The sequence below is a fragment of the Tupaia chinensis genome, unplaced genomic scaffold (genome assembly GCF_000334495.1).
Source record: "Tupaia chinensis unplaced genomic scaffold, TupChi_1.0 Scaffold145907_1, whole genome shotgun sequence".
Classification (NCBI taxonomy): Eukaryota; Metazoa; Chordata; class Mammalia; order Scandentia; family Tupaiidae; genus Tupaia; species Tupaia belangeri.
Genome location: NW_006205765.1, coordinates 2,207,974 through 2,221,194, shown reverse-complemented (window position 1 = coordinate 2,221,194; position 13,221 = coordinate 2,207,974). Strand labels below are relative to the sequence as shown.

General features: G+C 40.4%; 1 protein-coding gene across 5 annotated transcripts in view; it reads right to left on the bottom strand.

Moving 5' to 3' along the window:
* USP37 (ubiquitin specific peptidase 37) overlaps positions 1-13,221 on the bottom strand; it is a gene marked incomplete at its 3' end in the record, with an annotated part of 80,420 nt that overhangs the window by 35,081 nt on the left and 32,118 nt on the right. For 4 of the 5 annotated variants that reach the window (XM_014584232.2, XM_027768337.1, XM_027768336.1 and 1 more), the window contains 3 exon segments: positions 3,439-3,516; positions 4,494-4,672; positions 11,420-11,520. In XM_014584232.2, the coding sequence (XP_014439718.1) occupies positions 3,439-3,516; positions 4,494-4,672; positions 11,420-11,520 (358 nt within the window). 5 annotated transcript variants of the gene reach the window in all.

Here is a 13,221-nt window from a genome sequence, read left to right as displayed (position 1 = left end):
GCACGCACACGTGCCCGGCGTGAGTTTTAAGCCACCGGGTCCGGGACGTGAACCGCGGTCGACTACGTGGGAGTCCAGCGACATAGCCATTACGCTAACTGCTGGTTCCCAAGAAAGAAAAACCTTTGATATTAGTATTAGGGGAAACTGGGTGAGAGGCATGTGGGAACATTCTACATGACCTTTGCAACTTTTCTGTGGATCTATAATTACTCCAAAATAAAGAAGCTTATTACAACAAAAACAATAGGGACCAGCAGATGGTATAATGGTTATGTTGCTGGACTCCCATGTAGTTGACCACGGTTTGAGCCCCGGATCTGGCAACTTAAAACACACTGGGCATGTGTGCATGCATGCCCAAAATCCTGAGAATGGAGAAGGGACTGTGGCGTGCCCACCCTCTTGCTTTCTGTCTCTCTGAAGCAAACGTGCCCTATAGCAAAAATCTCTCTAAACAAACAAACAAACAAAGCCTGAGTCAGACCCATAGCTTAATGATTAAGGGAGCATGGCCACTCATGGTTCAAATCTTGGCTGTGGAAGCTTGAAAAAATATACTAGGCATGTGATTGTGCATGTCTGAAATCCTGAGAGGATGAAGATAAAGAAAAGGAATTGTGGCATGACCACATCCCATGCATGGGGGCCTGCTTTCCCCCTCTTTGTCTCTCTCTGTAGAGCACATATGTCCTCTGGCAATTTAAAAAACAAAAACGTTGGCCCCAATTCTTTCTCCTGTCTGTGACGTCTAAACTTCTAGATATATACCAGCACAAAGCAGGATATAAAGCTACATGACCCTGATGAAGAAAAAGGTTTCAAAATATATTTTAGTAATGCCCTTCAAAGAAAACCTGCCAGAGGGCAAACTCAGGGGTTATGTGAGATTAATGAGCAAGAGGATCCCACGCAGAGGATAGAACCAGAATGCTAAAGGGGCTCAACAGCAACTTCTTCCCACTGTCTTTACAAAGCCTTCACAATTTCTGCCTATAAAGATTTTATCACCTCCATGGGACCAGCAGGTGGCGTGGTGGTTAGGGGTGCTAGACTTCCATATGGCTGACCACGGTTTGAATCCTTACCCTAGCAGCTTGGTTTCTCTCTCTCTCGCTTTCAGTCTGTCCCTCTCTGGTCAAATTAAAATAAGTAGATAAAGAAAGTTAAATAAAATAATTCTTTAAATTAAAAAAAAAGAGAGTTTACCATTTCCACAGACTCCTCCAGTTTCCTATTCTTGTCTTTTCTAAACAGAAATTTTTATTGTGGTTACCACATTCTTATTCCAGCAGTATATAATGATAAATCGCCATCCATGGGGATGGGAATGGGGAATGCAGACTAACTTGCCTTTCAGTTTTTAGGTACCAGTTCAACGGTCATTTGGACCATATGGAGGGGACTACATATACCTCAGAAATGCTAGACTGAGTTGGACACAATGGTTACTTGAGATGTGGAGTATGCCTCCATTAGCATGGGACATGGGTGCTGAATGTATTAGGAGGTTAGTGAATGGGGTATTTCAGTGTCTAGAGGGGTAAACTACGGCAGGCTATTAGTTGCCTCCAAATAACCGCTGTATCCTTGTGCCATTATAGTCAACTTGCATTAAGCATATTTTTCAGACTTTCTTATATTTGATATAACTGTGTGACTAAGTTCTGGGCAATGTGACATGCACAAGAGTGGTGTGTGTAACTTCCAGTCTAAGATAAGTATGTCCTCCCTTTGCCCTTTTCCTCTTTCCCACTACCAGGAATAAAGACATGAGTGGAGACTCGATCAGTTATCTTGGTCCACAAAATGGAAGCTACTTAAGGATGGCAGATCAACAAGACAGAAAGAATATGAGTATATGGCGACTGCAGTCCTATCACCTACCCAGATGGTTACATCTGTTTAAACAGCGGATCCAATTAATATATAGTTGTTTTTTTTTTTTTTTTTCCTTCAACTCCTTTTTTGTGACTCCGTGACCTCATGTACCAGTTAACTGACTACTAACTAATTTCTGGTAAGGTATTAATTGGGTACTAAGTGATAGCTGTGTAACAAGTTTTATAACCCACAAGACACAAAAAAATACCCACGTGATGAGGAAGATTTGCGTGATTGCCCAGCTGCAAATCTATTCCCTTTTGTTCAACCCAGAAAATACCTCTGACTAATTAATGTTCCTTGCCTGGAACCCAGTAGGCCTCACCTTTTCTTAAAAAAACCCTAGGCACTACTTACAGGAATAAGCTTAAAAAAAAAAAAAAGAAAGAAAGAAAAGAAAAAAAAAAAAAGATAAAGGGGACAAAAAGGAAAGGCGTCAGAGTAAAATAGCAGCCAGCAAAAAACACTTTAGAATTCTTTAGCCCTTCTTCCTCTAAGCACTATAGGGGCCAGTAGGTGGCATGGTAGCTAAGGTACTGGATCCTACATGGCTGACTGAGCAGTTCATGTTCTGGACCCAGTGACTTGAAAAATACATCGGCGTCTGTCTGTATGTGTGCCCAAAATCCCAAGAGGTGAATGGAGAAGAGATGGCTGTCTGGCCATCCAACACTCAGGATGATTTCTCACTTTTCCTGTCTCTGTGGCTCTCTCTTTCCAGTAAGTGCATGTGTCCTATGGCAAAAAAACTAAAAACAAAATAAAACAATAACACAGACTAGAGGGACCAGAAGTTGGCATAATGGCTATGTCGCTGGACCCCCATGTAGTCAACTGCAGTTCGAGTCCTGGGCCCAGTGGCTTAAACTCATGGTGGCCACATGGGTGAGCATGCCCAATATCCCAAGAGGAGAATGGAGGAGAAGGGATTGCAGTGTGGCTCCCCCCTCTGTGCTTTCTCGCTCGCTTGCGCTCTCTCTCTCTCTCTGGAAACACACACAGCCTATAGCGAAAACCTCTCCAAAAAAAAAAAGGCAGACTAGAAGTGTAATGAAATGACCAAAGCAATACCAAGGACCACATTCCCCCTCTATTGACTCTACAATCTATTGTCACTAAAACACTTTAAATCCTGCTTTTGTATCCTTAGAATTCTCATAAATTGAACACCATTCCCTCAAAATTTCCTAGTGGTTACAATTACCAGTATAACAAACAATGATTTAGGGACCAGCAGTTGGTGTAATGGCTATGTTGCTGAACTCCCACATAGTCGACCAAGGTTCAAGTCCCAGACCCAGTGGCTTAAACTCACACTGGGCATGTGTGCGTGCGTGCCCAAGATCCCAAGAGGAGAATGGAGGACTAGAGATTGTGGTGTGGCCATCCCCCCTGGGGGATGATTTCTAGCTTTCTGTCTCTCTGACAAGTGCATGCACCCTGTAGCAAAAAAAAAACAAAAAACAAAAAACAAAAAAAAAACAACCTCTAAAAAAAAAAAAAAAAAACCAGAAACAATGATCTAATGCCATAAAGGCTCTTAATGCAACTTACGATGATGAATCATTTTCCTTAGGGTAATCTTCATTCAACTCTGAACCAGATGATAGCATCCTTTTCCTTTTTTCAGTCCTACAGAGAACAGAGGAAAACGATGTTACTTCTAAAAAGTCATATTTCATACATTAAAAATGATAAACCAGGCCAGTCTCATAGTGTAGCAAATAGACACTGCAAAGGGGAAGCCAATCCCACATGGCTGAGCAGAGTGCAGTCCAAATCCCATTCCACTGGCTTGATTGACATGGTGGGCATGAATGTAGGATCCTGACAGGATGATGTATCAAAGAAAAAATGATTGCAACACGACCAGCCCCATCAGAGTCAGAGGGTACTTCCCACCTCCCGCTTTTCTCTCTCATACATGCACATGTGTTCTCTGACATAAAAGAATAAATTATAAACCAACATCCTCAAGGACAGTTAATGTGACTACTTTTACCTAATTCCATACAATATATTTAGGAATTTTTGTTTTTATTGCCAGAAGGCATGCGTACTTTCAAGAGATGGAGACAGAGAGACAGAGAAATAGAAGAAAAGAGAAATAGAAAGGTGCCCCCCAATAGGGCACAGTTATGCCACAACCCCTTCTCTATTTCTCCACCATGCTGGGATTTGGGGCATGCATGCACATGTGCCTGATGTCTCTACATTAGATTTAAATTAACATACTATATATCTGTGTGTTTAGTACCTGTCACCAACATCAGCCATGTGCTATGTACAGTCCACTTTTTCTCCTCAAGACACTGTTTTTTCCTAAAAGGCTTAAGTGATTATTTATAGGCCCAAATGAAACAGCACATGCTGGATGCTGTTGCTCAGAAGGCTAAGACTATACTGGAGGCCCAAGTTTGATTTCCTGTCCAATCTATAAAGCTGTGTAATGGTGCACACATATACTTCCAGCTACTAGGAAAGTCAAGGCAGGTGGATCATTACGTAGGGAGACCCTGTTCAAAGAAAACACCACACATACATACACACAAAAAGATATTTATAAACAGATATAGTTAATGACTAAGTAAGAAAAAAGACTTTCCTACCGATTTTCTAATAACCCTGATCTAAGAGGTGTTGATGTAGACGTCAAAGAAGAAACAGTCCGGTTAAGAGTTATTCCACTTCCTGCCACCGTCTTAATTGATCCTCTACCTGGATTACCAAGAACTTTCCGAAATGCAATATCATCTTTAGTTTCCAAAGTTCCTCTTTTTGAAGAGGCCTGTAAAAGTAAAGTATGAGACAGTTAAATCTTCAAATTAATTGGAATACTTTCAGACTGCTGATTTTCATGTGGGAAGCTTGAAAATATAAACTGGAGATACATCTCTAGAGATTCTAGCCTAATTGGTCTAGTGTGAGGTTCATTCATTAGAATTATTTTTTAACCTAATTTATAGTCACTGTGAGAAATAGAATTAAACACTTATTTTCCTACAGTAGTATTCTAAACTTAAAAATTCCATAGTGTACCTGGAGGCAAAGGAAAAAACCCTACTTTGAAATATTAATTTTTTTTGCAAAAAAACCCACAAATATAGTTTTAATGATTAGTATAATAACTGATCTTCAGAACAACAGATGGCATAATGGTTACGTCGCTGGACTCCAACATGGCTGACTGCAGTCCAAGTCTCGGACCCGGTAGCTTGAAACTCATGCTGAGCATATGTGCATGCATGCCCAAAATCCTTGGAAGAGAATGGAGAAGGGATTGTGGTATGGCCATCCCACCTGGGGGGTGATTCCTTGCTTTCTGTCTCTCTCTGTCTCTCCAGCAAGCACACACACTGTAGAGCAAAAATCTCTCTTAAAAAGAAAAAAAAAAAGAATTGATCTTTGGAGGAAAAAATATCCAATTATGATGATAGGAAGGAGCCATGAGAGGACAGCAGGTGGCATGGTGGTTAGGGCACTGGCTTCAACATGGCTGATTACAGTTTGAGTCCCAGACCTCTAATTAAAAAAAGAAAAGGAAGTCACAATGATATTTGGTTGCCATAACTTAAATACCAAGTCACATATTCTCAATAAAACTGTTATATGACTCTTGGGGGGCTCTAATTGGGAATAACAAAACAAATATATGTAATGATGGGGAATGAAAGGTGAGATGGAGACCACCGACAAAAATTAATCATAGACTATTCCACAGACTGGGCAAGAACACTCACAGAGAATATGCCAATGTAAACGTATTAGTTGTGAAATAGTGCTTTAGACAAACTTTCTGCTAGTTAAATCTTTTATCTCTACATTAAGAGCTATTTGATTTCTCTATGAAAGATATGTCCAACTACTTCCTTTTTGCAGAATTACAATTGCAGGCTAGAAAATTAAAAAATCTCTAACCCTGGATCCGCCTCACGGTGTAGTGGTTCAGGAATCTGAGTCACAGACGGCCAAACAGAGTTCAAACCCTGTTCCCAGTTTGTAAAACATGCCAGGCCTGTGTGTGTGTGTATACTCAAAATCCCAACAGCATGAAGAAATGCAGGAGAAGGAATTGTGGTATGACCATGCCCCACTGAGGGGCGCTTTCTCCTTTTGACAAGTGAACATGCCTTCTAGCAATTAAGAAAACAAAACAAAATAAAACAAAAACCTCCAAGAGTCATCTGGATGAATTATTTAAAAGTTAAATTTATTTTCAAATGGATGACTAATTTTTGAAGTTCACAAACCAAAGTAATATTCAAAGGCACAGACTAAGAATAAGAAGTCTCACTGTCACCCTATCACTATCCACTTAATTTTTCTACCTCCAATTCTTCTATCCCTTATAAGTATTCTTACCTTGCTTCTTCACGCAAAATCAATTTTTTATTCTTCTTGTTATAAAATGGTAACATACTATTGTTCACAGTTTAGCATCTTTTTAAAACCTTTGTCCAAGACTCCATAGTAAGAATATTTTAGAGAGGTTTTCGCTATAGGGTGTGTGCGCTCGCCAGACAGACATACAGACAGAAAGCGAGAAATCACCCCCCAGGGGGGATGGTCACACCGCAATCCCTTCTCCTCCATTCTCCTCTCGGGATCTTGGGCACGCACGCACACGCGCCCAGCGTGAGTTCTAAGCCGCCGGGTCCGGGATGCGAACCGCGGTCGACTACGTGGGAGTCCAGCGACATAGCCATTACACTAACTGCTGGTTCCCCATAGTAAGAATATTTTACATTGAAACCTGATAGAAGCCCAGCCATAGGTTTTGATGCAACAGTGACAAAATGCTCTGCAATCATGGAAACCAGGGGTTCAGTTCCCACCTCAACCTGTACACTAGGCAGGCACATGCATGCTCATGATCCTGGCTGGCTGAAAAGGGTGGCATGAGCTCCTGTTGAGGGTGCTTACCTTTCCTGCCTTCTTCCCCTTGAAATAAATGAGAACTTGGGGGGGAGAGGGACCTATTAAAACGGACCACTGAACAACACAGACGAGAATCATGCAGATGCACTTATACAGAGATTTTTTTTTTCCAATAAATTGAAAAAATTTCTTGCATCAAATTAAAAACTTCATAATCAAGAGAAATGTAAATAAACAAGGATGCAATATTAAATCATAACTGCATAAATTAACTGGAGTACACAGTGTACTACTGTAATAAATCTGTAGTTACCTCCTGTTGGCATTACAGTGGGCTCAAGGGTTAGAAGTATTTGCTTAATTATCATGTGATGCTAATCATCTCCCCATGAGTTCATCCCTCCAGTATTAAGTATGACAGTAAAAAATGAGTTTTCATGGTTCCCACAATTTTTCATCATATTTAGTGCAATATCATAAACCTAAAATATATCATAAAATTCTTATAGCCATTCATTAGTGTATAAATTATGTTACAATACAATATCTATTAGACTACAATCATAATGGTGCTGTTTATCAATGTATAAATCATTGAATCATGTATTATAAGTTATGCTTATAAATATGAAATTTTCACATTACCTTTCCTTTTTTCATTTAAAGTACCAGAAGGCGCATATACGAGATAAAGAGAGACACACAGAAAGCACTCCAATGGAGTACAGTCACACTGCAATCACTTCGTCCTTTCTCTATCCTGTTGAGATTTTTTTTTTTTTGAGAGGTTTTTTGCTATAGGGCGCGTGCGCTCGCCAGACAGACAGAGACAGAAAGTGAGAAATCACCCCCCAGGGGGGGATGGTCACGCCGCAATCTCTTCTCCTCCATTCTCCTCTCGGGATCTTGGGCACATACGCACACGCGCCCGGAGTGAGTTTTAAGCCACAGGGTCTGGGATGCGAACTGCAGTCGACTACATGGGAGTCCAGTGACATAGACATTACGCTAACTGCTGGTTCCCTCCTGTTGAGATTTTAGCCACAGGCACTTGGCATGTTTTTTAAGATATGGGGACTACAATTTGAACCATAGTCAGTCATGTGGGATTTGGTTCCCATAACCACTAGGCTATAAGGCAGCCTTTCTTTTCATTTCTGACATAAAATGTTAAAAATACATATTAACAGAGCCAGCAGGTGGCATGGTGGTTAAGGACACTGGATTCCCACATGGCTGACTGTGGTTCGAGTCCTGGACCTGGAGGCTTGATTTCTCTCTCTTTGTCCCTCTCTGGTCAAATTTCTTAAATAAATAAAATTAAATACAGTAATTTAAAAAAATACATATTAATACCCACAGTATTTTATATCATATAAGACAATACAGATAAGTACTAACAATTCATCTTGTAAGCAAATGACAGACTAAAAGTATTGATAAATATATTACAGTACTGAAAATGTATTTTCTATTATTTTATATTATTTCTTAATAATGTTTTCTTGGGACCAGCAGTTAGTGTAATGGCTATGTCGCTGGACTCCCATGTAGTCGACCGTGGTTTGCATCCTGGACCTGGTGGCTTAAAATTCACGCCGGACGTGTGTGCATGTGTGCCTAAGATCCCGAGAGGAGAATGGCGGAGAAGGGATTGCAGTGTGGCCATCCCCCCGGGGGGTGATTTCTCGCTTTCTGTCTGTCCCTCTGTCTGGCGAGCGCACATGCCCTATAGCAAAAACCTCTCCAAAAAAAATGTTTTCTTTTCTCTAACTTACTTTATTATAAGAACATGGTATATAACAGATATACAAAGTATGCATTAAATTACTATTTATGTTATCAGTACGGCTTCCAGCCAACATGAGGCTATGAGTAGTTAAGTCTTTGAGGGAATCAAAAGTTACATGTGGAGCCAGTCTTGTAGCCTGGGAGTTAAGAGAGCCAGATCCCATATGGCTGACTGTGGTTTAAATCCCGGTACTATAGGCCTGAAAAACACGCCAGGCACATGCGCAAGCGTGCCCAAAAACCCAAGGATGGAAAAGGGATTACAGCATGATCACGCCCTGTTGGAGGGTGTTTTCCCTGTCTCTCGGTTTCTTTTTTTTCTATTTTAAAGAATTATATATTTAATATATTTGATATTATCATTATTAATTTTGATTGACCAAAGAAAGATAGAAAGGGAAAGCAAGAAAGCAAGCCACCAGGTCTGGTACTTGAACCACTGTCAACCATGTGGGAGCCCAGTACCCGACCACTATGCTACCTGCTGGCCCTGTCTCTCTGTTTCTTTGTTGTTTATCTCTAGAGAGCACATATTTTCTCTGGCAGTCAAAAAAAAAAAAAGCCCCAAAACATCAAATTGTACTTCCTTTTTATTATTTTATTCAACTTTATTTATTATTATTATGTTTTAATTTGGCCAGAGAAAATAGACAGAGAGAGAGGGAAAGTGAGAAAGTAAGCCACTATGTCTGAGATTCAAACTGTGGTCAGTCACGTGGGAGTCCAGGGCCTTTAACCACCACGCCACCTGCCAGTATGTACAATTTAGTGCATGTCAATTATACCACAACAAAAATGCCCCCCAAATCTAACCCATGAAAAGGATCTAACAAAAAACGAAATCCTATTCATTGTTTAGCCTAGTAAATGGACTAAACCAGTACCACTGTGCCCAGCCAATTAGAGCTCATAAATTTACTTACAGAAGAGCTTCAAACTTTCTCTTACTTCATACCTGGTTTCCCTTTGCAAAACAAATAACCATGCTGGGTGCAGGTACATGTGTGCCCAAAATCCCAAGAGAAGAATGGAAGAGAAGGAACTGCCACACAGTCATGCCCTCTAAGGGGTGATTTCTCACTTGCCCTCCCTGTCTCTCTCTCTCTCTCTCTCTCTCTCTCACACACACACACACACACACACACACACACACACACACACACACACTGTCTCAGAGAAGGGAAGGGAAGAAAGACTATTTTAAAAAGCAAACAGGGGACCAGCAGTTAGCATAACGGCTATGTCGCTGGACTCCCATGTGGTTGACCTCGGTTCGCGTCCCGGACCCCGTGGCTTAAAACTCACACCAGGAGTGAGTGCGTGCGTGCGCAAGATCCCGAGAGGAGAATGGAGGAGAAGGGATTGCGGCGTGGCCATCCCCCCTGGGGGGTTATTTCTCGCTTTCTGTCTCTCTGTCTCTCTCTGTCTGGCGAGCGCACGTGCCCTATAGCAAAAAATACCTCTCCCAAAAAAGAAAAGGAAAAAAAAAAATAGCAAAGAGATGCCCAGTCACAGGAGTATGTGTAGAGGAGCACCACTGCAAATGCTAGAGCCGTGTGGGAAAGCCCAGGTTCAGGTCATGGGCTGACATAAACACACAAGGCATACCCATGGGTATTCCCATGATCTTGGCTGGCTAGAGGACTGGAACGAAGATTGCAGTATTACAAGACACTTTTAGGGTGTCTCTTTCATTAAAAAAAGGAGGAGGGAGGGAGAGGATAAAAATTAAAAACCAAAAACTCAAACACATGACTTTAACAAAACACTCTGGTTTCAGAGGGTGTAAAGACAAAGTTCATAATGTACAAGAGACACAAAAGACATTAAAAATAAATAGCAGTTAACATTTATAGAGCTATTAGTATGTGATATTTCAGTGGGCTATGCGCTTTGACATTTATTATCTCATAGCAACCCTTTAAATATTATTACTGGTTTTAATTTTAAGGATAAGTACTGAGGTGCTTCCCCAGTGACCTGTAGCAAACTTTCCCAGTGACCTATAACTAAGTGGTAACATCAGCTCTTGAACCTCTGTCTTAATTCAAATGCAGACATTTAAAAATTATTGTGTCAATGAGCAGCAGATGGCGTAATGGCTATGTTGTTAGACTCCCAAATAGCCGACCACAATTGGAGTCCCGGACCTGGCAGCTTCAAACTCATGCCGGATACGTGTGTGTGCGTGCCCAAAATCTCAAGAGGAGAATGGAGGGGAAGGGACTGCAGTGTGGCCATCCCCACTGGGGAGTGGGGGTGTGATATCTCGCTTGGTGAACACATGGAACCTATAACAAAAATCTCTCTCTTCAAAAAAAAAATTACTGGTTGTCAGAAAATCATGACTTATTTTTCTATGCAAAAATGTATCATGACTTTTCTGACAACCCAGTGTCATGGTGGGGCCAGCAGAGAGTCTGGTAGTTAAGGCACTGAACTCCCATGTGGTAACTGTGATTTGAGTCCTGGACCTAGTGGCTTACTTCCTCACTTTCTCTCTCTCTCTCTCGTAAGTGCACATGCCTATAGCAAATTAAATAATAACACATAAAATTACATAAATAATTCTTTAAAAAATATTATGGTTCAGAACGATGACCATAACACATCAAACAAAGGTTAAACTGTTGGTGTAAAGATATATAAGGGAAGAATATGATAAATACTAGAAAGATTTCCATAAAAATAGTTGAAGAGATTTAGATAGATAAAATAATAAATTTTATTATAGGTGGAAAATAACCTTGTGACAATGTCAGAATACTAGGTATGACAGCCTAAATTCTACTTCCTGTAATTACCTCATAAAATACCTATGACCATCATGTTTTTAAAATGTCTAAAAAGATTTAGATAAACATACCTGATTGTCTGAGTAAGAAAGTTGCCTATTGGATTCCTTCTGTGAGGTCCTACTGCCCAGAATGGCTCCAAAACTACCAGACCCCTGAGAAGGTTTCATGGCTAGTGACAAAAATAAAAAGTCCAAGTAACTAACTTCGATAAAAAGATATTTGAGATTATCACTTTTATACACTACCAAAAAAATGGAACTACAGGAGAAAGAGTAAAGATGGTACATATTAACTAATGGTTTCTGAGAGAATGCACATCTGACATATACACAGTAACTAGAGCCAGAATCTCAAAAAAAAGCCTTAAATAACAAAAATATAAGAACACATGATAGAAGGATAAAATATACAAAGCAAAAAGGAAATGCTAGAAATTCTATATAAATAGCCAGTAATTAACACTATACAAAGTTGATCCAATACATATATGACATGAACACTAAAATTAGATGCCAAGGAAGCACATTAGAAACAATAACAGGTAAACCCTCCAATAACATTTACTCTAAAGAATTCTCTACAAGTAGCTTTATCAAGCAGAATAATGACCTCTGTTATTTAAAAAAAAAAAAAGGTAGATTAAAAACATTCAAGGTAACTATATAAATTTGTAGGTACTTCATTTTTTTAATTAATTTTAATTAAGATACTTAATTACTAAATTTGTATTTCTGGGGACCAGCCGACAGCACAATGGTTATGTTGCTGATCAACAATGGTTCTAATCCCAGACCCAACGGCTTAAAACTCACAGTGGGTACAAGTGTGTACATGCACAAGAACCCATGAAGAGAATGGAGAAGGGATTGTGGTATGGCTATCCCCCCAGGGGGTGATTTCTCATTTATGTCTTTCTCTGTCTCTCCAATGAGCACAAGCACCTTATAGCAAAAATCTCTCTCAAAAAAAAAAAATTGTGTTTTTGGTTTTGATTTTACTACGGGAGGCCTATGCTTGCCAAAGAGAAACAGAGAGGGAAAGTGAGAAATAAACACCCAGGGGACACAGTTATACCACAGTCTCCCTTCCTTCAGTCTCCTCTCAGGGTTTGGAACATGCACACACACACACACACACACACACACACACACACACACACACACACATCACACGGCGTGATTTTCAGGCTGCTGGGTTCAGGACTCAAACAGCACAGCCGGCCATGTCAGACCTAGTGCCTTAATCACCATGTACCTGCTAACCCTAAAATGTATTTTATACTTCAATTTGTTTGGCCAGTTTTCAACTCATAATCATCTGGAATGTTTTATTATTTCAATACTATAAACAATGCTTAACATATTTTCATATGTCTTCTTGTATTACTGGAATTATTTTAGTAGAATAAATTCCTTAGGATAAGAATTGCTCGGCTCGGGACCAGCAGTTGGCATAATGGCTGTGTCACTGGACTCCCACGTAGTCGACCGTGGTTCGAGTCCCGGACCCAGTGGCTTAAACTCATGCCGGGCATGTGTGCATGCGTGCCGAAGATCCCAAGAGGAGAATGGAGGAGAAGGGACTGTGGCATGGCCATTCCCCCGGGGGGTGATTTCTCGCTTTCGTCTCTCTGTCTCTCTCTGTCTCTCTCTCTCTCTCTGTCTAGCGAGCGCATGTGCCCTATAGCAAAAACCTCTTAAAAAAAAAAAAAAAGAATTGCTAGGCTAACAGGTAACAGGACATACAGTTTTAAGTTAAACTGACATTCCTACATAATCCTCCAAAAATATCTCTCAGCTTCTAACAAGTATATATATATGAGGGCCAGTCAGTAGCATGAGGGTTAAGACAGCTGGATCCCACATGGCTA